This window comes from Bos javanicus, chromosome 10 (assembly GCF_032452875.1).
Source record: "Bos javanicus breed banteng chromosome 10, ARS-OSU_banteng_1.0, whole genome shotgun sequence".
NCBI lineage: Eukaryota > Metazoa > Chordata > Mammalia > Artiodactyla > Bovidae > Bos > Bos javanicus.
The window spans coordinates 82,799,043-82,822,676 of NC_083877.1; the positions used below are offsets into that span (position 1 = coordinate 82,799,043).

Consider the following 23,634-nt stretch of genomic DNA (forward strand, 5'->3'; position numbering starts at 1 on the left):
TATGTGTCTTTCACCATCCCCTTGTTTCATCTTTCCACTTTGTCTCTTTTGCATAACAGAGTCCTATTCTTACTATTCTGTTCTCACTGGCTTAATATACTGCGCTTGTGGAAGAGTTCTGCATTTCTTTAATTCTTAAAGCAGACAAATGGAGTATTGTTAAGAGGTAAAAACTAAATGAGACTGCATTGCTTTTAAAGTTATGTTGCCCTTGGAGGTTTTATGAAGGGTCTTATGAAGGGTCTTCTCTTTCCCCTTCTCCCTAAATAGAAAAATCTTTGGGGGAAAAATTGTTAGAAGGATTATTAGAGTATGGCTAGGCTTATTGAATTAGTTACAACATTGCTTGGCCAGGAGGCACTTAGGACCTTAGCTTCCAGACCAGGAATCGAACCCACACTCCCTGCACTGGAAGGCGGAGTCCTGACCACAGGACTATTGGTAGTCCTTCCTTGGGGAAGTTCCCTTCATTACTCATTTTTAAGATGATATTTTTTGTAAAGTTTGGACCTGGTTCCTCCTTTTTAGTTGCAGAAATAAAGGAGATGGTTATATTTAATCGGATGTTTTAAGGCCCAGTTAGTGTGGAAAACCCTTGAGATCACCTTTGCCCTGTATCCTGTCCACCCCCCTACCCCAGCTGTGTCCTGCTGTCTCCAGTCTGTTGCAGAGCCTCAGGGACTGATTTAGCCTTCTCCTTTCAAGTCATCTATTTTTGCTTTGTTTTTGTGGACATGTTTTCATTAAAGTGTAACAGACATACAGAAAAAGGCACAGACCATCAGTGTACATCAGAGTGGGTTTTCCCAAAGTGCACTTACCCATGTCATCACTACCCAGATCGAGAACTTGTTGGAACTTGACCAGCATCCAGACACCCTCCCTCCCACATGTCCCCCTCCCCAGCACCTCCCCTTCCTCCCCAACTGAACACAACCCTGAATCCTAAAGTCACACACTCACTCTGCCTATCTGGAGGCTTCATGTCAGTGAAATCATCCCATATGTATTATTCTGTGTCTGGTGTCTTTAAGTCAACATTACGTTGCTGAGATTTGTCTGTGTTGCCGAGTGTTCATTTATTTTCATTGCTGTATTATATATCCATTGTGAGCACACACCAGTTTGTTTATCCATTCTGTTATTGAGCGTTTGGAGTATTTCTGCTTTGAGGATGTTACAGGTTCTTGTACATGTCCTCTGATACATGTATGTATGTACTTCTTTTCAGTATATACCTATGAGCGGAATGGCTAGCGTAGGATTTACATATACTCAGCTTCAGCAGAGGCTGTGAACCGGTTTGCCAAAGTGGTTGTAACAAGTACCTCCTGCAGTATGAGAGTGTGCTGGTTGCTTCACATCCTTTCTAGCATTTGATACTGTCTTTTTAATTTTAGCCACTCTAGTAGGTGATCCCTCTTTGTGGAGTTAATTTATATTTTTCTGATAACTGATGATGTTAAGCGCCCATATTTAATGGCTTTGAGATATCTTGTGAAATTCCTTTTCAGATCTTTGCCCATTTTTCTGTTGGTTTGTCTCTCGTTAATTTTTAGGAGTTAATTATGTATGGATAAGAGCCCACTATTGGATATGTGTTTTATGTATATTCTCCTGCTCTGTGTCTTTGGATGAATAGAAGTTCTTAATTTTAATGAGTTTCAATCATTTCATTTATGATCCTGTTAAAGAAACCTCTGACTCTGTCATAAGGATATTCTTCCATGGTACAGTCTAGAATCTTTGGATATACATTTAAATATATGTCCAATTGGAATTGATTTTTATGCAAGTTTTGAGGTGAAGTTCAGGAATCATTTTCATATATGTATGTGTGTGTATATCACACACATATATGAAAATAAATATAATATGTGTATATGTGTGTGTATATGCACACACTATATATATATATATATAAAATCTCTGGACCATTAGGGTTTTACTTTTTATTGTTTTTTTTTTTTTTTTTTTGGTTTTTGCTTAGTTTTTATAGTGAAATTTTTATTTTAGAGTCATTTTTAATTTGCAGTCAAGTTGCAAAGAGAGTCCAAAAAATTTTCATGTACCCTCCTCTGCCCATTTTCCCCTGTTCTCATTATCTTACATCGCTATCATACATTTGTCACAGCTAAGGAGTCACTGTCAATGCATTCTTATTAACCAAAGTCCATGCTTTATTCAGAGCAGGACCATTAGGTTTTGACCAGTGCAAGTGCTGTTGAGGAATGCTTTGACACAACATCCTGTTAACTAAACCTTCAGTAACCAGCTCCACTGGAGTGACTTGTCTTAGATCTCAGCCTAAGTTGAATAACTCAGCCGGGATCAAGAGATATGAATGTAGGTCCCATGAGAGCACTAGGAAGGAACTATGGAAATCCTGCAATCAAAGGCCCTCCAGATCTGATATCTGGAGAAGGAAATGGCACCCCACCCCAGTACTCTTGTCTGGAGAATCCCATGGACGGAGGAGCCTGGTAGGCCACAGTCCATGGGGTCACGAAGAGTCGGACATGACTGAGAGACTTCACTTTCACTTTTCACTTTCATGCATTGGAGAAGGAAATGGCAACCCACTCCAGTGTTCTTGCCTGGAGAATCCCGGGGACAGGGGAGCCTGGTGGGCTGCCGTCTATGGGGTTGCACAGAGTCGGACACGACTAAAGCGACTTAGCAGCAGCAGCAGCAGGTCTGACATCGCCTTAAACTTTTCATCTCCAGTTTTGAAAATCCTGCCTGAGTTTTAGAAGTACAATAAGCAGTCTTCTCCTTGAGTCCTTCAGAACTTGAATTTTGTAACTTCTAACCAAAGTCTAAAATACACCAATGATGAGCAGTTTTTCATTTTTAGTCATCACGCCTAATATTACATCCCTAGGATTTATCTATCTTATAACTAGGAGTTTGTACCTTTTGAACGCTAACCATTTCACCCACCACTCTCCAGCCTCTGCCTTTGACGCCTACTCTGTTTCTAGGAGTTTGGTTTTCTAATTTTTAGAGCAACCTCCATAGTGTTTTCCCAGTGTCTGCACCAATCCACATCGCTGCCAACAGCAGTGTCATGCACAAGGGTTCCCTTTTCTCCAGATCTGCGCTCACACTTGTCATTTCTTAGCTTGCTGATGATGATAGCCATTCTCACAGGTGTGAGTTCTCATTACAGTTCAGGTTTGCATTTCCTTGACGGTTAGTGACGCTGAGCATCTTTTCCTATACCTGTCGGCCATCTGTATGTCTTCTTTGGAAAACTGTCTGTTCAAATTTTCTTCTCATTTTTTAAAAATTCAGATTGTTTCCTTTTTTTGTTCTTGAGTTGTATAAGTTCTTTATTTTTTTTTGGATATTAACCCCCATCAGATACATGATTTGCAAATATTTTCTCCTGTTCAGTAGGTTGCTTTTTCACTCTGTGGGTGATTTCCTTTGCTGCCCAGAAGCTTTTTGGTTTGATGTAGTCTGTCTTGTTTGGTTTGGCTTTTGTTGCCTTTGATTTTTGTGTCCGATTCAAAAAATGACTATCAGGAAGCTTACTGCCCATGTTTTCTTCTAGGAGTTTTACTGTTTCGGGTCCTGCATTCAAGTCTTTAATCCATTGTGAGTTAACTTTGTGTGATGTAAAGTGGGGGTATGGTCTAATCTGATAAACAGCTTTTTAGAGTGTGTTACTACCAGGTGGCGGGGGGAAGGAGACCTCAGGATGCCCCTTTGGCCTTGGGCGTGAGCACATGGAGAGCTCCGTGTCTGGCTCAGTCTTCTCTCCCCTCTTGAGCTCAGGCTTCGGGAATGTCACTGTGCCCCTGAGTTCTGAGGAAGGGAGGACAGGGAGCTCTTGATACCGCCAGGCCTGTTATTGCCAGCTCCCCCCGACCGCCCACACACACACACACACACACATGCCTCTGCGAGACTTCTCTGTACCACACTTCAGCGGTGCTGGTGTACTTCAGAGTGTCCCTGACAGTCTTAACTATTTTTACTTTTGACTGAAAGTGCAGAAGAAGCCCCCGTCACCATGTTGTACTTTGACAGTGGACATTTAAATTGAAGCGAAAAGGCGAAGGCAGGCCAGCCAGCCCCATTAATATTTTATGAAATACTCATTGTTCTGTAACCGGCCGTAACCCGTCCTGGACGATGCTTTTATGGCTGACAGGCCGACCCCAGCAGGCACACACACACCCGGCCGCTTTGTCTCTGTCCCGCCTCTCCTCAGTACCATGAGCTCGCGCCACTCCGCCAGCCCGGTGGTCTTCACCAGCGCCAGAAGTTCACCGAAGGAAGAGCTTCACCCGGCCACCCCCCCGCAGCTCGCTCCTTCCTTCTCATCCTCCTCGTCCTCCTCCTCCGGTCCTCGGACTTTCTACCCCCGCCAGGGCGCTACCAGCAAGTACCTGATCGGATGGAAGAAACCCGAAGGAACCATAAACTCCGTGGGATTTATGGACACCAGAAAGTAAGGACTCTGTTGCTGCTCTTGCCGGGTGTTTTGCTTTTCACATGACAGTGAACAGAACAATTTCCTGCAAGAGAGGAGGCTGGGCTCAAGACTGGGGAGAGGGTGGTTTGGTAGGGAAGTTATTTTTCCTCCCATGTGAAACGTGTCTTAAATTGTTTCTCTGCCACATTCCTTAAATAAGATGTATTGCAAAACCGTCAGATTTGAGAATCTCAAAGTCTCCTAGGAAAGAGTCTGTCTGAAGAACAAACTTCAGAATAATCGCCCCTTGGGTGTTAAGACCACACTTGTCCCTTTGATGCTATTAATCACAGCCTTCCCGTGTAATTCCTAACTGGCCCAGGAGGGACTGTTAGAAAGTAAGTGACCACCTCTGAACATAAAGAACTTTTGACAAAATAGTACAGCAAAAAATAAAGGATTCAGTCAATGACATTGGTTTTGTTTCTATAGAGATTGCATTTGGGACTCATACCCTGTGGTCTTTTTTATTAGTAAGTCTGTTGCTAATTTTGGCTTAGTGGAGTTTATAGTTTCCTGTGAAAGAGTGATTTATTCATCAGGCTTTTTATTTTGTATTTCAAACTGGTCTTGTTTCTCTTTACAAGCACTTATCCAAATAGATTCTTAATATAATTGAACAGAAGTAATTCTCCTTTTCTCTCTTCTAATAGCTCTCCATTGACTTACCTCTTTCAGACCCCATCACACCCTTGAGTCCACCTTATCAAATTAACTTCTCCCCTCTCTTCCCCTTCCTTCAAGGCGTCATCAGAGTGACGGCAATGAAATAGCCCACCCAAGGCTGCGTGCCTCCACCAGGGACCTCAGGGCGTCCCCGAAGCCGACCTCCAAGTCCACCATTGAGGAGGATCTCAAGAAGCTCATTGACCTGGAAAGCCCAACCCCTGACTCCCAGAAGAATTTTAAGGTACAGAGCAGGTCTTGGGGGTGAACAGCAGTCAGGGAGAGGCTGGACAGGGCAGTTACATTCTCCAGGAAGTGGTGGTTCCCAGTTCCTCCTCGTCAGACCCTCCGTCCCACCATCACCCAACTGTCTCAATATTTAGTTCATGTGTTTTCCAAATGTCCTGTCCCAGCAGCCACATCTGTGGAGTTTGGGTTTATAGTAACCTGTCCCCACCCCCAAGGCTCCTTATCTTCCACTGTATCCTACTTACGATGCACAAGCTATACTTTCTTGACATTGTCACTCAGACGACATTGCTTCTCGGAACTCTGCAGACCACCCATGGCTCTGTTGTCGGATGGAAAGTTTTCTGAAAGGGCTGCAGTGCTTCTGTCCACAGGGTCCTCCTCCCACAGTAGCCCCCAGGGTGTTCCCTGCCCCGCGTGCGCCCACAGCACCTGCACTCTGGCCTCACGTCTGCCCCTGCCCCTGGCCAGCAAACCTACCAGCCGTACACTGCTTGCCGTTCAGTCCAGCAGACAGAGTTGGTGCGTTTACCTGAAGAACTTTCCAGACTCTCTTCAGAAGGCCTTCTCTCCGCTCTCAGAATGCCAGACTAGAAATGCCTTCTCTAGAACCCAGCCTCCCTCCCCATCAAGTCCTGAACACTTGCTCAGAGTTTGTGGGTATGTCAGTGGCCAAACGTTTGCATGACCACATGGAAAGATTTTTTTTTCTACCCACCTCACCTTGGGCAGACCCTTCAAGCCCACCTCAGGCTCTGCTTTCTTGTCTCTAAAGTGTGCCAGCTCACTCCCAAATGAGCCAGCAGCTGGTGTTGGCTGAGCTGGGCCCAAAGGTATTATATTTCACACATAGCATAACATGTTCCTGTCTGGAGTGTACTGGGTGGGCCCACGAGAAGAGAGTCCACCGCTCCAGAGGGTCGTGGGTGCACACTTTGATGTTCTGTGTTCTCTGTGTTCTCAGTTAAATGATTTGTAGTCTGTTTGAAGTGACTAAAAAGCTTAGTTTAAGAGGGCCATTGAGAATTGATGCAAAGCGGAAGCTGACATATTTCCTTAACCACTTACCATCCTCAGAGGGCGAGAGACGTGCCCAGAGTGATGAGCCGTGTGGTCTCGTCTCATCTGGGCTTCCTCGTCACCATTCCAGTTCCTGTGCACACACACGTTCCTCTTTGTGTGAGTGTGCCACACACGTGTGTGCGTTCCTCTAGATAGGTCAGGTATACATTTGAAACTGACAGATCAACGTCTCCAGAGATGAAATGTACTCCAAAGACCATTCTGGGGTTTTGCAGAGAAATCACTGAGTTATTAACATAAGCATTAACATCATAAATCATTTTAAAGACTTAACATTCTGGATTTCTATCATTTCTGTTTCATAAGCCAGCACTTAACAGTTCTGACTCATCACCCAGGGCACAAATGGTTTCCTTAGCAACCCCACAAAAGATAGTACTTGAAACTTCTTTCTTTATCCATCAAAAACCAAAGAGGTGTATTAAAATTTTTAACTACCAGTTTCAAAATTATTTCAGATTTTTCCTGAGGTTAAAGGAAAATAAAATCTGCCCTGAAAGGAATCTTTCCTCCAATCCTTAGTTTAACATTTTTGGAAAGGGGTAAGCTCAGAGCTTTCTTTCTTTTGATTTACTCCTGCAGTGAAAATAATTGAAAGCAAATGTCTGTCTTGCCCTCATTCCAGGTCTTGGCTTTTATTTCCAAAGTGAATTACTTTAACATTCCTATTTGAAACAGGAATGCACATGCTTTATGTGGTGACTATATTATCATGAGACCCTCTGCAAAGAAAGTGCTTCTGCTGGTTGAACTATTATGGGGAAAAGGCTGGGAGCAGGAGCTGGAAAAGTGCTCTGTTTTCTCTCTCGTGTCATCCTTTTCCATCTGGCTTCAGATGAGTTCAGCTAAGTAGCTCTGTGTGTCTTCTGAGATTCATGTGAGCGACGTGCCTCTGCTGTGTCAGTGAGGCCAGTGCGCCCTTGCGAGGTCTCCCCGGCCATGCCTGGCTCAGGGCTCCAAGCCACTGCGTCAGGCTTCAGGGTACAAGGAGTATCCTACCCTGGGCGGTGATCCTTGGAACCCACTCACACCACATTGGCAAGGGCTACCTGTGAGCCACCATGAATGTCAACTGACAGATTGTTCCCAGGCTCGTCTGCCAGCAGAGGGAGACGACTGCTGCAGGGCGTGGCCACGCTCTGCTGGGCAGGCTGGAGCTGGGAGGGGGGCGGCTGCGAACCTCCAGGCAGCTGCTGTGAAACTTGTATCTCAAGGAAGATGGCAGAGCTGTAACGTTCTGAGAAACCTCATTGGCAGGCAGAGCTGGGATCACCATATTCTCCCCGAGGGTTGAATGCAGTCCGGCGAGTGAACAGAACTGTAGTGCAAACCAAGAGCCCTGCTCTCCAGCCAACACTCTCAGATACAGACCAAAGGAAGAGGTGTCACGCGGGCGCCTAGCGCTTAGGAAGAGATGGTACTTGTTTATCGCAAGTGCAAGAGTGATCCGTTTCACTGAGAGCCGGGGCGCATGAAAAGAGTGAGGAGAGGGAGGAGGTGGACCCTGATGCAAGAGGCCACCTCTCTAGGCCTAGCGCGATCAGACTTGATCAGTGGTGCCCAAATGATTTTAAAGTTTAAGAATCCTTTTGTTTCCTACTAACAGTTACACACGGAAGCCCAGTACTTAGAACTGAGATGGCAGAACTTCTCCGATAGCAAGGATGGAGTGTCTTGGGCTCCTGGGTCCCTCCTGAACACCTCATTTCCCCAGGCAGTGATGCCGGGAGGAGCCTTTAGGGCTCCTTGTAACAGAGTTGATATCTCCCTTCCTAAATGCTCTCTATTATCCTTTCTGAGTCTGCCACCCGCTGCGTTGTGGTTCTTTCCTGGGGCTGGCAGCACAGGGCAGCACCACTCAGCGATATCAGTATAACCTCCCAGGGAAGGCAGGGGGTGCCCTAGGGAACTGGGTAGGTGCACACACCTTTGAGGCTAGAATTGCAGGGGACTGAAGACGGGAGCCATCGCATGTGCTTGGACCAGACTAGTCCTGCTAGTTTTTAACAGAAAGTGTCTAGGCAGACCACTTCCTTCCCTCTCCTCCCTTTAGTGCAAGATGTTATAACTTAATAAATCATGCTGTCCAAAGGATCTCTTCAAGTAGCTGTTTACCTTGAAGTATATTAATATTTCCCAAAGAGGCTGAAATTAGAACTGGTGAAAATTCTCTCTTCTGTAAATTTATCAGGGTGGGGATATTCACTGGAAAAGGAAATCCCTTGGCCAAACCCAAAGGTGCCAAAAAAGATGGAGAGCAGTTTTTTTAATAGATCTGAGATCTGGGCTGGTAAGCAGGAGCTCTATGTGACAGTTCTGGAACCTTGGGCAGGTGGAGCGAGATGGCCTGCTTCCTCTCTTAATTTACAGTTGGCAAGCCACTTAGCCTCTCTAACGCCCACTCTTGTGGGTGAAATGAAAAAGGAAATCATCATTTCCACACCAAGTCCCTGCTCTCTTACAGACCCACATAGAATTTATCACAGCAGCTTAGTTTTCAAGGTAAGCACATATGTACTTTGGGTTTAACTCACCATGAATTTTAAAAAGCAAACACAATCGGCTACACTTGGAGCTCATTTACAATGCATTTGATTAATAATTTTTTTCATATGGATGTTGCAGCTGTGCCTGCCACATTGTGGACCGCTTTGACTTGATCAGCCCTTGACTTGGTGGATGGAAGTGTGTTAGACCGCAGAGCCCGTTGAATGAGTCTGAGCATCAGCTCTGTTCTCAGCCTCCTAGATGGAGCCGTTGCCGTATCATTCTCTCTCTGTCCCTTCAAAGCGGCACGGAAAGTTTCACGGTGGCTTCCTGCCAGCAGTGACTCAGCCCTCCTACTCACATCCTCACCTGTTCCCCACATTGTTCTCCCTGCCAAGGTGAACAGTCGACTAAGAGGAGCTGAATAAGGATAACTCCGTTAACAGACCACATACCCTGTTGGCTTGCAGGATGCTGGATATTTCAACATTGTTAACGTGTCTGTTTTTTCCTTCACGAATGGCTTTCTCAGAAACTTGCTGTTTGCACAAAAATCTGAAATAAAAATCGAATCTGGTCACAAGGGCAAAAGACGTTAACAAGAGATACAGCCGTCCGGAGCCTCTGTCATTTTATATAACTATATATATACTTGTCTTTTATAAAGATAGCTTCCCTAGTTTTATTTCACCAATAGAAATCCATCTCAAAAAATAATCTCCCAAGCTCATTAAAAATAATACTAGTTGTTCGAGCTTTCAAGAGCCACCTATTATTTGAGTGACCGTATTGTGAAGATCAAAGGCTCTTGTTGCCTGGCAAACACGCATCGCTTGACAGGCTTCTGAGGATACCTTCCAGCGTCGTGGCTGTTTCCTTGGGGACCATAACATAATTTCGGAACACCACTGATGCATGCCGCTGTGATCAATCCAGCATTGCTTGGAATCCTCAGAATAATCCTGAGCACTTCCGTGCCCCCATTTCATAGACAAGCCCCCATTTCATAGATGAGGAATTGGGTTCCGAGCAATAACATGATTTGGTCAATGACATGGGATTCAAATAAAACCCATATTTGTCTGTTCTTAAAGTATTGCTGTAACCATGACACAATAGTGATGCATCCGCTTCATCCCATATCTGAATCTTGTACTGAGCACTCTTCGGCTGCAGCTGACGTGCTGAGCGGTGAGGCTATGTCGACCAGGAACTCTGATTTTGCCCTTGGGGGTGTAGAGATGGGGGACCCTGAGGCCTCCTTTCTGGGCTCCAGGATTTGAAGGGTTGTGTCTATGAGAGTGATTTTGCTAACCCACCTATCCTGCACCCCGGGTCGTGGGTGTGTGACCCAGAAAGTTGATTTCTGCTGTCCTGATGCTATTTTTCAGTTCCACGCGCTCTCCTCCCCTCAGTCTCCTTTTCCCACCACCCCCACATCAAGGCGGGCCTTGCACAGAACGCTGTCCGACGAGAGTATCTACAGCGGCCAGAGAGAGCACTTTTTCACCTCGAGGGCTTCACTTCTGGACCAGGCCTTGCCCAACGACGTCCTCTTCAGTAGCACGTACCCTTCTCTCCCCACATCTCTTCCTTTGCGGAGGCCTTCATACACCTTGGGAATGAAGTCCTTACATGGTAAGCCTGTCTTCAGCTGCAGCTAACAGCCCTGCTGCTGATGACCCGTGTCCCCCAAAACACCTGCCACTCAGTTTGCTCGAGGATGGTAATTAGAGGAAGACCTGCTTGCTCACTCAGGTTATCTGGGCTCCCTGGCCCCCCATTCAGCCTCTCACCTAGAATCCCAGCCACAGGGTACGGACCCTGAGCCTCACCAGACCACAAGACTCATCTTGGATTAGTTTCAGGTGTCCCACACAATGATTTGATATTTGTATATATTGCAAAATGATCACAAGATTAACGTCTGCCACCATACATAGTTTAAAAGTGTTTTTAAACTGAAAGTTTTAAAAGGTTCTAAAAATTTAAGTTTTAACAGTTGAAAAATTTTCTTTTTGATGAAAACTTTCAAAATTTACTTTTGTAGTAGCTTTTAAATATGCAGTACAGTATTAGCAGTAGTCACCATGATATAGATTATATCCCCACGAATGCCTTATAACTGCAAGGCTGTACTTTTGAGTCCCTCCAGCAGTTTCTACTACCCCCACCCCTCCTTCTGGCAACCACAACCTATTCTCTGTAACTATGAGCTCACGTTTTTTTAGATTCCACACATAACCACACATAAGTGAGATGGACCATACAGTATTTATCTTTCTCTGACTTTTATCAGTGGCACAGTGCCCTCAATGTTCATCCATGTTATTGCAGATGACAAAATGTCATTTTTTAAAACATTTTTATTGGAGTATAGTTGATTTACAACATTGTGTTAATTTCTGCTACATAGCAAAGTGATTGTTTTATGTAAATATTCTTAAATTCCATTACGGTTTATCACAGAATATTGAATGTAGTTCCTGTGCTACACAGTAGGACCTCGTTTTTATCCATTCTATGTGTAACAGTTTGCACTGGAGCAGTATTTTAAATCTCCCGCCTCCCTAGTTTGCTTCCTCCCTGCATCATTCCTGCACCCCTAACCCACGTCCATGACTGTCCCTCTTCATCTCGGTCCTGTTCCCCACACAGTCCCCTTCTCCGGGGCAGACATCCCTCAAGGGTCACACCAGCTTCTCTCTCCTCCCTCTTTATAGGAGGTCCACCTACAGCGTGAACCTGGTTTCTCTTTGCTCTAAAAGTCCACCCTCAACGGATCAAAGTAGACACGTGAACTGACCACACTTGACCATCTGGACACTAGGAAGCGCCTCCTCGTGGTGACCTAAATAGTCACCTTATTTTCTCCCCTTCTCTCCATTCCATTCCTCGTACAACTTCCTGCCTACGTCAAATACTTCTTTCACTTCACCACTTTTTGTGTTTTAACCTTATAGTGATAAAAATAAGCCCTCTGGGAAGCTTTTGTCTGCATGTGGCATGTCACAGTAGGCCCTGTCCTCTAGAAGCTCACATGCTAAGAGAGCAGCCTGGACACCGGCCTCCCACCCGTCTTTACTGTCCCGCAGAGGACGCCTGGAGTTGAAGGGCTGGCCCTGAGGAAGGGGAGGGGCAGCCCGCCCTCCGCAGCCCCTCCATCACCTCTTGCTTTCCCGACAGTTAGGCAGCAGCCTCAGTGGTCCCATGCCCTAATCTGAGCGGTCCTTGGTGGGCTGCCATCCTTGACCTCATGTGTATGACCACCACCGAGATGCATTTGGGGAATAGGAAACTTCTTTTTTTTTTCCAAATGGAAATTTAGGACCAGAGATTAAAAAAAAAAAAAAGCAGAAAGATTGTGTTTGACATAACAAAACTGTCTATTCCAAAGAATCTGAAAAATGTGTGTATATATATACATAATCACTTTGCTGCACACCAGAAACTAACACATTATATATCAACTTTACTTCAATTTTTTTTAATTAAAAAATTATTCCAGCTTCTTACCCTTGGTGGGAGCAAGTTTAAATAGAACTGAGCCTTTAATATCAGGCAGTATTTGTTGATTTCCATTTTCTCATAGTTCTGGTAATTTTAAGCACATTAATAACTAGCAGCTGCACTGCAGAGCAGTCCTTTATGTAATTTGCAAGGGAAAGCAAGCACTAAATATACTCCGGTTTATAGACTATCATAATTGGCAAAACTTTTTAACTCCTTGTAAACAGTTACTTCAGAGTCGCTTACAGATTTTAACTGAGAGCCTCGCTTTTGGCCCCGTGTCTGAGCGGATTATAGTGTCATGGTCACTATGAGGCGGCCCTTCCCATGGAGGCACCCGCTCTGCCCTCACAGCTTCTGTCCCAGTGAGAGCATCTGCACTTCCTGAGCTCTGTGCCTGTCTCCTCCACCTCTGTGAACCTAAACGGTGGCAGTGTGCCCTCCACTGCACAGAGGGGCTCATTGCACTCATTCTGCCCATCCCCAGGCTAAGCAGAGACCGAGTGTTACTGAGTGTTAAATAGGTTAATATTTGTGTTTTTAAAAATTTTGGGTTTGGGATGTCGGACTGCTGTAAATCGAAAACCGATCCCAAGAGTTGCTTAGCGTGTCCTTGGGAAAGAAAAGGATGCCAACACCAGTGAACCGACGTTAACTCCACTGAGCGACCCAGCACCCACTCTCACATGCTCTAATTTGGTTCTCACACTATCCTGGATACATCCAACTGCAGAAACCAGTGGACCATCCCTGGGACACAAGGCAGACACGAGCCAGGGATATGTCTGTCCCTCAGCAGTCCCAGGGACGCAGAGAGTCCACATGGAGGGAGTCAGATCCCAGGTTCCAAGGCAGATAAAGATTGGCTTTACAGTCCCCTCAAATATGCATCACCAAGCCTCCCTGGTCTGGCTGCAAAATCCAGCGCTCTGATGAAGTAGGTCCCTTCACCCCAGCCTGAATCCCTTGACTCTGAGAGGAAAAGTGAGGTGCCAAAGCTTCCTTGGGTCTCTCTGTTAGACAAGTAGCTCCTGTGAAAGCAGACACATTACCTCAGTGCAGAACTAACTTTTCCCAGACCCACACCATTAGAAATGGGACACTGGGAGGTTACACAAAAAGGAATTAAGATTGGAGGAAGTCAGTTCCTAGTTCTGCTCAGCTTCAGAGTGACCGCTAATGGTCTGTTAGACTAGAAACTGATTCCAGGTAACAAATGACTTATCTGCTTTGGTCACAGAGAATGGGTAAAACTTTGAGTGGGTCTCCAGTGGGCCTGAAGCCTCTTATCCCTCATCCATTCCTACAGGAGAGTTCTCGGCCTCGGACAGCTCCCTCACCGACGTCCAGGAGACCCGCAGGCCGCCCATGCCCGACCCCGGCCTGATGCCCCTGCCCGACGCTGCTGCAGACTTGGATTGGTCCAACCTGGTGGACGCTGCCAAGGCCTACGAGGGTGAGTCCGCAGACCATCCCGGCTGGGCCACGAGCAGGTCAGGAGCAGTGTCAGTGCTCAGGACTCGCTGACAACACACGCATTTCACCACAGCCAGAAAGCAGTTGAGCTAGCAGTTCTCAAACACTCAGGGCCCACACTGTTGATTTTAACCAGGTGGAATCCAGGGTTTCCCCTAAGTGGGAATTCGTAACACAGGTGCCTCACCTCCCCATGTCTGGGAAGGGCAGAGCTCAGCGGCATCCCAGCTATCACTTAACTGAAAATAGCACGTGTCCAGGGAGCGTTTTTCATCACATCGTGAAGACGTCATTGCTCAACGCACAATTGCATCCTTAGGATGCTTGTCCCCGCCCCGGCCCCTCTGCCCTTCTCACTCATCTCTCAGGGGAGTGATGGCGTGTGTACTTTCCTCCTGCTTCATCCCTACATCAGCCCAGTGGCAAGTGCTTGCGTTAAGCCAGTGGCCTTGTAATTGCAGGCCCTCATTAGATAAGTGCTGGCCTGATCTGCTGAAATAGAAAAAACTCAAAGTAACGCTGTCTCTGTGGATATAACAGTTGTCATTGTTGTTAGTCTCTCAGTCATGTCCAACTCTTTGTGACCCCATGGATGGTATAGCCCGCCAGGCTCCTCTGTCCATGGGATTTTTCCAGGCAAGAATACTGGAGTGGGTTGCCATGCCCTCCTCCAAGGGATCTTTCTGACCCAGGGATCAAACCCAGGTCTCTTACAGCTCCTGCATTGGCAGGCAAGTTCCTTACCACCTGCGCCACGTGGGAAGCCCAGTATAACAGTCTCTGGATCCATCCATGCTGCTGCACAGAAGTTTTGGTTTTTTAATAAGAGATTCTTTCAAAACTTGATTTTTTTTCTTGGCTCAGACTTAAAGTGAGTGTTTTTTTGAAACAGAGGTGGTGTGAACCTAAGCTAAAGCTCACCAAGGTGGCCAGGAGTCTTTTTGGAAAACATACTTCAAGAATCTCAGTACTAGCTCTTTAATATATTTTGTGTTGTCACCGAGTGGAAAGCATTGGTCTGCAAATTTGGCACAAGGCCTGTTTCCAGGGAAACAATAGAATGCAACTTTTATAAGCAAGGGTAAAGCTAGAATAGAAATCAAGTCACAGCAACTATTTTAAAAAGAGAAATCATAATGTTACTATCCTCTTCCAGCTAAAACAGTAAAAAAAAAAAAAAATTTCCTACAAGGGAAAGATAAAGTTTCCAATGCATTCTTGCCCCGTGATTAGGTTTGACTGTGCGTGTCGGTCATTTCTTGACTTTTGATAGAGAGGGCCCAGGATGTGGTTCCACAGTGCTGAATGGTTTCTCCTCTCCCTTCTAGTCCAGAGAGCTTCGTTCTTTGCTGCTAGTGATGAAAACCATCGGCCTCTGAGTGCTGCAGCCAGCAGTGACCAGCTTGAGGACCAGGCCCTTGTCCAGATGAAGTCATACAGCAGGTTAGTCACCTGGTAGTGAGGGCACCACTCTACACCATGGATCACCTCCGCTAGTGACGGAGCGGGTGTGGGGAAGGGGCGATGGCGGTCACACCAATTACCTGAGTGAAGCTCATCACTGCAGTGCCCGACATTGCACTTTAGAGTATTTGGCTACAAAGCATTCTAACTAAACACCCTTAAACTGTTCTTGATGACTTAGTCATCATTATGAATATTCATTATTTAATGCCATAATACATTTATGCTATCAGGATTTATTAAGTAAGAGAAACCGTTTGTGCTAAATATCCTTGGATACTTATCCTATGCATTTAGTCTGAGTCTGTCCATTTTGAAGCTGTCAGTAGGTCCTGCTTGTAAATGAGCCTGCATCTTAGTGACTCCCAACATTCTGCTTTAGACCTACGCTAGAAGTGGGTCACCAGGGTCAGTAAGATTTATGTAAAATAAGACAAGCCATAGCTGAATTAAGAGTATGGACTCTGGCTTCTCCTAACTCTGTAGAGGCTGACTTTTTCACTTTCCCATCAGTTTGCAAATGCTGAGGCTGTTGGATAAATGCGTGATGTTTCTATATATAAAAGCATCCCAACAGTCATAGTAAGCCCTCTTGATGCAGAATGATTTCATCAGTTTGAAATCTCTTAAAACCTTTTGAGGATGATTAAGAATCCAGGTGTTGGGCTCCCAGGTGGCTCAGTGGTAAAGAATTCATCTAACAAGCAGGAGACACGGGTTCGATCCCTGGGTTGGGAAGATCCCCTGGAGAAAGAAGTGGCAACCCACTCCAGTATTCTTGCTTGGGAAATCCCAGGGACAGAGGAGCCTGGTGGGCTACAGTTCATGGAGTCACAGAGTCGGACACAACTTAGTGACTAAACAACAACAAGAATCCGGGCATCTATAAAAACTTGGTCAGAAACAGCCAGTAACAGGAAGAGTGAGGTTGGCATAGATTGTACAAATACACTGGGGACTTGTGCCTGAAGACTGAAGCAAGTCTGTAAGGAAACACTCTTCACAGAGAAAGTATCCGAGTAATGGATCTTTTGTTGTGAGTGTAACACACAGATGCTTCATTTATCCTGTTGTTGGGACAGTTAGGGAGGTAAAACGGTGGTTTATTTGGCTGTTGGGAACTTTTTTTAAAAATGTGCAGAGTCCAGAGGAGAGCCCTAAATGTAGGGTGAAGAGAAGTCTGAGCGAGCAAAGACTTCTCGTGAGAAAGGGTTATTAAACAGTTCTTAAATCTTTGTAGGATCTGTAGAAGCCTAAGATGAGGGTGATGACTAGGTCTTTGTTCGGTGTGGATGAGCAAATGCAAATAAAGTTAAATGTTTTTAAAGATGACCAGTATAGTCACAGACACAGAACTTTTCTTTGCAAACCTTCAGAAGTCAAGATAGGCTACTGAGAGTTACTGACAACCTGCTGTGGCTGCGTCAGCCCTCCCAAAGGTGGGGGAGGGTGGCCTCGGTGGCTTGTGAAGAACAGTCAGGCCCCAGCATCAGTGTTTTCTGCTCAGAACCACTCTTGTTCTGTCACATCTTTGGCCTTCAGTGCATCCAGACCGGCCTGTGAGGTTGTGGATTTCAGCTGAGCACTTCCCTTTTAAAATCCATTCACTGTCAGGTTTCAGTTGGTCATCCTGCCTTAGAAGTTGGGAGGTCATTATCATTCCATTTTATTTACAGCCTTGTGACATCCATGCTGGGCCTGCTGAGGACATGGACACAGTTTATTTTAGGTCAGGGAATTCTAACTTGAAAAAGTAAATTTACTTTAAATAAGCTGTGTCCATGTTTTCTGCTAATTTTAGATCTACAACAGGCGCATGGTGGCATGGAATGTTTTTGGTGTTAAAAAAAAATTTTAATTAAAAAACAAAATAAAAAGTACCTCTTATTTCATGATGCCAAGCATTTGTCCAGTCGCCACTTCTTCCTCCCCTTGACCTGTGGAAAGAGGCAGCTGCCTCTTGTCTCTATGGGAACCTTCAGATTCTTTGTTTGTGGGAGGCTGAGGTGGTGTCTTTGGCTAGAATTCACCCAGAAACTTTTGGAGGCTTGAATTCAAGTAGAGAAGAGTCAGTGAAGAAGAGTTGATAGGTCTCCCGGCCCTTGCCCAGCTGTGTGGTCTGTCCAGCCGGTTACACATGTTTCTTTTCCCCTAGCCTCCTCTCCTTTTGGCTTAGAAGCATTTTTAGCACTAAAATGAAATGGGAGAAAGTTGTGGGCCTTAGAGTTTGCTGATCGTAATAGTAAAGAGCTTAAGACACTAGTAGTAAAGAATTTGCCTGCCAATGCAGGAGACCCAGGTTCAATCCCTGGGTGGGGAAAATCCCCTGGAGGAGGGAATGGCAACCCACACCAGTATTCTTGCCTGGGAAAATCCTATGGACAGAGGAGCCTGGCAGGCTGTAGTCCGTGGGGTTGGAAAGAGTCGATGCAACTGAGCAGTTGAGCACACGTGCGTATGAAAAACTTCTGAAAGATGTCTTATTTTTTTAATATTTAAAGATATTTAGTCTTAGGAGATGGACGCAATAACATAGCTGCCACTGGGTTGAGTGGCCACAGGCTTTACTTACCTGGGCTGCCCCAAGATAAGGCCTTGCCCCACCCAACAGGTACACACAGAGGAGCAACTCTTCTTAAAGCCACTAAAGAGATTCATTTCACTGTTGGACAGTTGTATCTGCCAGAAAGCCCCTCTTGCGCTGCCAGACAGACCATTTTCACGTATTGTCCCGTATCTTTTTGTCACAAAGATGCAGAATCTTTAAGGAAGCTATTGATTGGCTGTAGTTTACACTTGTATTACCTTTTGTTCAGACTGCCATTTCCCTTTTTTAAAAATGAAAATGTACATTGTGTCACCATACTGAGTAATTTGACATTGAAAATCATTTTATAAATACAGCCAACTCCTTTAAAAAAAAGAAAAGAAACACCAAACAAACCCAGCCACGGAGAACTCCTGCCTACATGGTCTTTTGTTTCTTGTTCCCAGCAGTAAAGATTCCTCTCCCACTCTGGCTTCTAAAGTGGACCAGCTGGAAGGTATGCTGAAGATGCTTCGAGAAGATCTGAAGAAGGTAAACATATTCTCCAATCAGGTTATCCTGTCCATGCAAGCTGCCTTGAACTGAGAGAGCCCTTTGTCAGCAGTTTCAGTGGAATAAGTTGTGGGCGTTCTCCCTGCTTTCTCAATACACACATTTTAGGGGTCTGCTTGGAGCTTGGTTCCCACTGACACGCACAGTGTGAGAAGGCTTTCATTGTCATATGTATACAGAAAAAGCATTCCTTTTTTTTGGTAAAATGCCTTTAAACCTCAGCCAGCCCCCTCTGGGCCCTATCCCAATCTCCTCACCCCTGAACCACAGCCCAGATGCACACACACGTCCTTAGTGTTATTCAGGCTCCTGCACCAAAAGAACCAGTTGCTGTTGGTTTCTTGAGTGACTTTATATTATTAAGACAGCCCTTATAACTTAACAGACATTAAACTATGCACTCATGTGTTTACATTCTCTGGAAGTCCTGTTCCCTGGGTGAGGACATCTTAACATATTCTTGACCGGAGATGTGTCAGTATCTTGTAGAGTGATACAGTTAACATGACCATATACACCGTACGATTGTCATTATCATTCACATTTGGCTGTTAGGTTTTGTTCCAACCTTGTGTATGTTATAAATGCAAGTTTATTTCCATAAAGTTTTCAAAAATGACGCACTGTGAAATTGAGTGAGGAAGAATTTTTCAGTGACTCTGAGGCCGATACTGTCTCTGCTTGTCCTAGTGACATATATACTAGCGTCTCAGAAGATAATAGTTCTTCAAATTATACTTCTGATTCAGACGATGTGACTATTAGACCAGCAAAAAGACAAAAAAACCTTAGTGATTGATTCCGATATGGAACATGAAAATGAAACCCACGGTGCTGGAGAAGACTTTACAGGTGTATCAGGTGTAACTATCGAACGTAATAACCTGCAGAGTGTCAGTGAAATAATTTTGGGCCGGCCAAAATAAAAATTGTCAGCCATAGGCTTTAGTTCCTACAGAAATCCGCCGGTCAATAATGAAGACCCAGCAGCTGGCCCTGTGTCAGCTGTTTAGTGGCGTGAAGGGGGCTCACAGATCCACAGCCACGCCTAGCGGCTGGGCAGAATGGGACCACCCTCTTAGTTCTCTTGCTCTGCTCACCCTCCCAGGAAAAAGAAGACAAAGCTCACCTTCAGGCGGAGGTTCAGCACTTGCGAGAGGACAACCTGAGGCTGCAGGAGGAGTCCCAGAATGCCTCCGACAAGCTGAAGAAGTTCACGGAGTGGGTCTTCAACACCATCGACATGAGCTAGGCCGGAAGAGGCGGCCGCAGGGCTGCCTTCCCCTTAGTCCCGCCCGTTGGAGGCGCCCTCTGAGCTCCTGCCCCAGCTTCCGACTTTGCCCCCTTTTGGGGAGTGCACAGCCTGACAATTGCAGATCAACAATCATTATCTGCCTTTTGTAGAAAAGAAAATGAAAAAGGTAAATAAAAATTTTAAAAAAGTAAAATAAAAGTTTAACTGCTAAAATGTGAATGTCTTTATTTTTTTGCACAATATCTTTATCTGTTATGTATTTAAAAAGAAGCTGGGCCTAGGACCCTCCCTGCCCCCCGACACTGGCCCATCTGCCTCTATTACAGCTCTTTCTTATCTATTTCAGGTAATCCAAGCTTTCCTTTGTTATCCTGACAAATGTCATTGTTCCTAGGAAAATAAAGTTTTTTAAAACTGCTTATTTGGGGAGGGGGATTTCCTTACCTTTGTTCCTAAAAATGCCTGGGGAGGGAGGTGCTTTCAGAAAATACCTGCCTCCCTCAAATGGCTTGTGCATGAGCTAGTGATGTCTGTCCCTGTCTTACAGAGATCAGCAGTATTGGGGTACTTAACAAATCAATGAACCAGAGAGAGGCAGAGACAGAGCCTATGGGCCACGCCCCTTTTCCATCTTGCATTATGACATCACTACTTTCTCCTACCTTTCCCTGGGAAAATGGTCCCAGGCGCTGTGTGCTGTCTGAGCCAGAGCCCTTTGTTTGGCTTAAGTGAGTCCCTCTGTATTGGAATCAGCCTTTCTATTGCTTCCTGGGTCCAAACAGTAATTGGTTTCAGAATTCCTCCAAACTAAAAAAAAAATCTTAAGATTTGTATGCATTTTGGTCAAAAGGATAGTTTCTGTTTGAGATTTTTAAAGTTATCAATGTGGCAAAATTGTATTTTTATCTTGTTCAAAATGATCTTACTGATGAATTAGTAAATCCTTCTCTCCAAAGCAAGACTTTACCAGTATTTGTAACTAGGAAAAAAATGAATGTTGAATTGTGAACTTTAATCCTTACTTGTTAGGAGCAATGACTGTGGTGATGGAATGGCCTTTTGAGACCTGCATGTCCCGTGTACAATTTCTGCCCAGCATTTCCTGCATCCTTGTGTGGCCAGCTGCAGGATTCTGCTGCAGAAGTGATTGATATGCTGCTTTTCTTGTCTAGTGATGCAGCTGCTTTGGGCCCCTGGCCATTGTTCCAAGGCTCTTGGTCCTGCACAGAACAGAGACACTGGGTCACTAGTGTTGAGAGGCCCCGGGAGAGCCCCTGGTGGCCTTGTTTCTTGCCTTCACAGTTGTCACCAAATTGTCACCTGCGCCCTTCAGTGGTGACTCTGGTCTAAGGGCATGTTCAGCAATCCAGCGGTATCTGCTCGGAAGTTCCCTGCCCCAAATAATCTCCACCCATTCCTCTCTCCATCCCTGAAAAAAAATGAGGTGGAGTTCCCCTCTTCTCCCCCAACCCACATCACCAGACTTTTATGCTACAAATTCATTCATAATTGTGACTTCTTCATGGGATTTTTTTTCTTTCTGGTGACATTTCTCTCATGGAAATAGGAAGATTTCGGAGTGCTTTGTAAAGATCTCAATTGTCTGTCTCTTTCTCTCTTTGACTTGTATGAAGGAGATTGTACATTGCCTGATATTTCTTTGTAAATGAGAAATAGCACTAACATCCAAGCATTCTGAAGTCTTGCTTATCCTTCTGAGTTTAGTTTTTATTTTGTCTTACATTTTGTTTGGGGACTTGGGGCAAGCTATTTATTAGAGTTTTGCAACAGAGTTCTTGTTTGAAGCCTTTAAAGACTACTTGTAAAATTCAAATAATAAAATTCATTTTAAACGCTCTTTTAAAACGCTTTGGTATTATTGCTTGAGGTATTCTTATTTGAAAGACCACCCAGTATATCTCACTGACCCTCCTTGTATCCTTATTTTTCCATCACACTCCATATCACCCAAGATGATTCTTGAAAGTTTGTCCCTTTTAGAATTTTTAGAAATTTTTTTTATTGTCTATTCACATATCCATAGAGAATTCCTGATTTGCCTTTTCTGCTTATGATTTAATATTTGCAGAGCACTTTATAATTAGTTCCCTCTTCATTATCCATATGTGTGTTTTCCATACATTGTCATTCCTCGAGACCAATACATTTTTGGACTCGTCTACTGCATCTCCCAGCTCTCAGTGTTAGATGTTATATGCTCAGGGAATACAAATGCCTGCTAATATTAGACTGTGCAAAATATAATTAGGAAAGTTAATCTACTGAAAAAATCATAATGCATTCCAAAGCCAAATGGAACCAAATTTTTAAAATCTGCCACGCCACTGTTCCTCTCCAGTGGTGCAGCTAATTGACAGAAGACAGTTTCTTCCTTTTATTTGGTTCAACAGTCCTACAAATTCTAGAATTATAAGACAGGCTAAGACTGGATGCCACAGGATACCCTAATTAGCAAGTAAAAAAGTAGGGGTTTTTTTGTTTGTTTTGTTTTACCTGGTTTAGAAGGTTTACACATTGTTTCTGAAGGGTTTGGGTGTTGGTTGACAGTTTCTGGGAGAAAGTGCTGTTGACCTGCATTGATGGAGGATCTTCTGAGCTGACCGGAGGAGCCAGTTGGTTGTGCTTTTGAATCTGCTGCCGGTGGTAAACAGATTGGGTTGGATTGGATTACTAGCTCCGTACATGAAGATATAAATGGTGACACAAGAGCAGAAGAAATAGGCCCAGCAAGCGTAAGCCATTTGCGTGTAGTTGACAATGACCTGGACAGATGACGGTCGCACAGCAGACACATGTAGCTACCTGGTGCAGTCTCCCCAGAGTGAGCAAAATTGAGACTGAAGTGCATGGTGGCCCACTTTGGTCAGAAATGTGCTTAAACAGTAAAGACTTAGGCATCATTAAAGAGGAGCTGTGTTATTTTAAAAGAGTAATAGCACAGTATTATTGGTTACCTTTTCCCTGTATGAATTATGCCACTACTGAGCTATCCATAAGGAATCAACATACTCTGATAAAGACATCTGACTTGGACTCAAATCCCATCTGGGCTTCCCTCATGGCTCTGCATTAAAGAATCTGCCTGCAATACAGGAGACGCAGGAGACATGGGTTCAATCCCTAGGCCAGGAAGATCCCCTGGAGGAGGAAATGGCAACCAACTCCAGTATTCTTGCCTGGAAAGTCACACGGGACAGAGGAGCCTGGCGTGCTAATGTCCAAAGAAAGGGTTGCAGAGTCAGGCACAACTGGGCACGCATGCAGACCCCATCCATTATGTAGTAGCTGTGTCTTTAGGTAAATTACCTAATAGCTTTGAGTTCGGTTTCCTATCTGGTAAAATTACTATTTTATCTCGTATTATTTTAAGGATTAAGTGGGGTCATGTGTGTAAAGCCAGTGGCTGGCAAATTCAAGGCACTCAATAAACGCCTTTCACTGTCCTCAGCTCCAATATGTTCAGGCTTTTATGTTGTTTTTCTGAGAGAGCCCTGACATGCTAATTGGAGAAGGATGGAAGAGCCAGAATGAGTTCGTCCACTCTGCTTAATATTGGTCAGGTGCATTTTAGAACAGGGACTCTCAAGCTTGCATCACCGTCACCTGGAGGGCTGGGTAAAACATGGGTCACCAGGTTGCGTGCCCAGGATCTGTGATTAGCAGGTCTGGAGTGAGAACTTAGTACTTTTTGCAACTTCCAAGTGATGACTTAGAAGCAGGGTTTTTGAGGAATAGTATTAACAAGAGGATATTCATGCCTATTAGTAATTAAGACAAATAGATGCTACAGCACAAGGCTCTTAACTCATTACTAACCAGGGATGTATTAATGTCTTG

General features: G+C 44.8%; 1 protein-coding gene across 22 annotated transcripts in view; it reads left to right on the top strand.

The window, feature by feature from the left end:
* SIPA1L1 (signal induced proliferation associated 1 like 1) overlaps positions 1-21,642 on the top strand; it is a 520,024-nt gene extending 498,382 nt beyond the window's left edge. For 20 of the 22 annotated variants that reach the window (XM_061429305.1, XM_061429299.1, XM_061429298.1 and 17 more), the window contains 7 exons: positions 4,223-4,462; positions 5,231-5,396; positions 10,363-10,609; positions 13,791-13,937; positions 15,286-15,400; positions 18,416-18,500; positions 19,630-21,642. In XM_061429305.1, coding sequence (XP_061285289.1) covers positions 4,223-4,462; positions 5,231-5,396; positions 10,363-10,609; positions 13,791-13,937; positions 15,286-15,400; positions 18,416-18,500; positions 19,630-19,773 — 1,144 coding nt within the window. In that variant the 3' untranslated portion in view covers positions 19,774-21,642. The remainder of the gene's footprint in view (positions 1-4,222; positions 4,463-5,230; positions 5,397-10,362; positions 10,610-13,790; positions 13,938-15,285; positions 15,401-18,415; positions 18,501-19,629) is intronic. The other 2 variants (XM_061429315.1, XM_061429318.1) reach the window with 1 other exon arrangement.
* Positions 21,643-23,634: the final 1,992 nt, after the last annotated feature.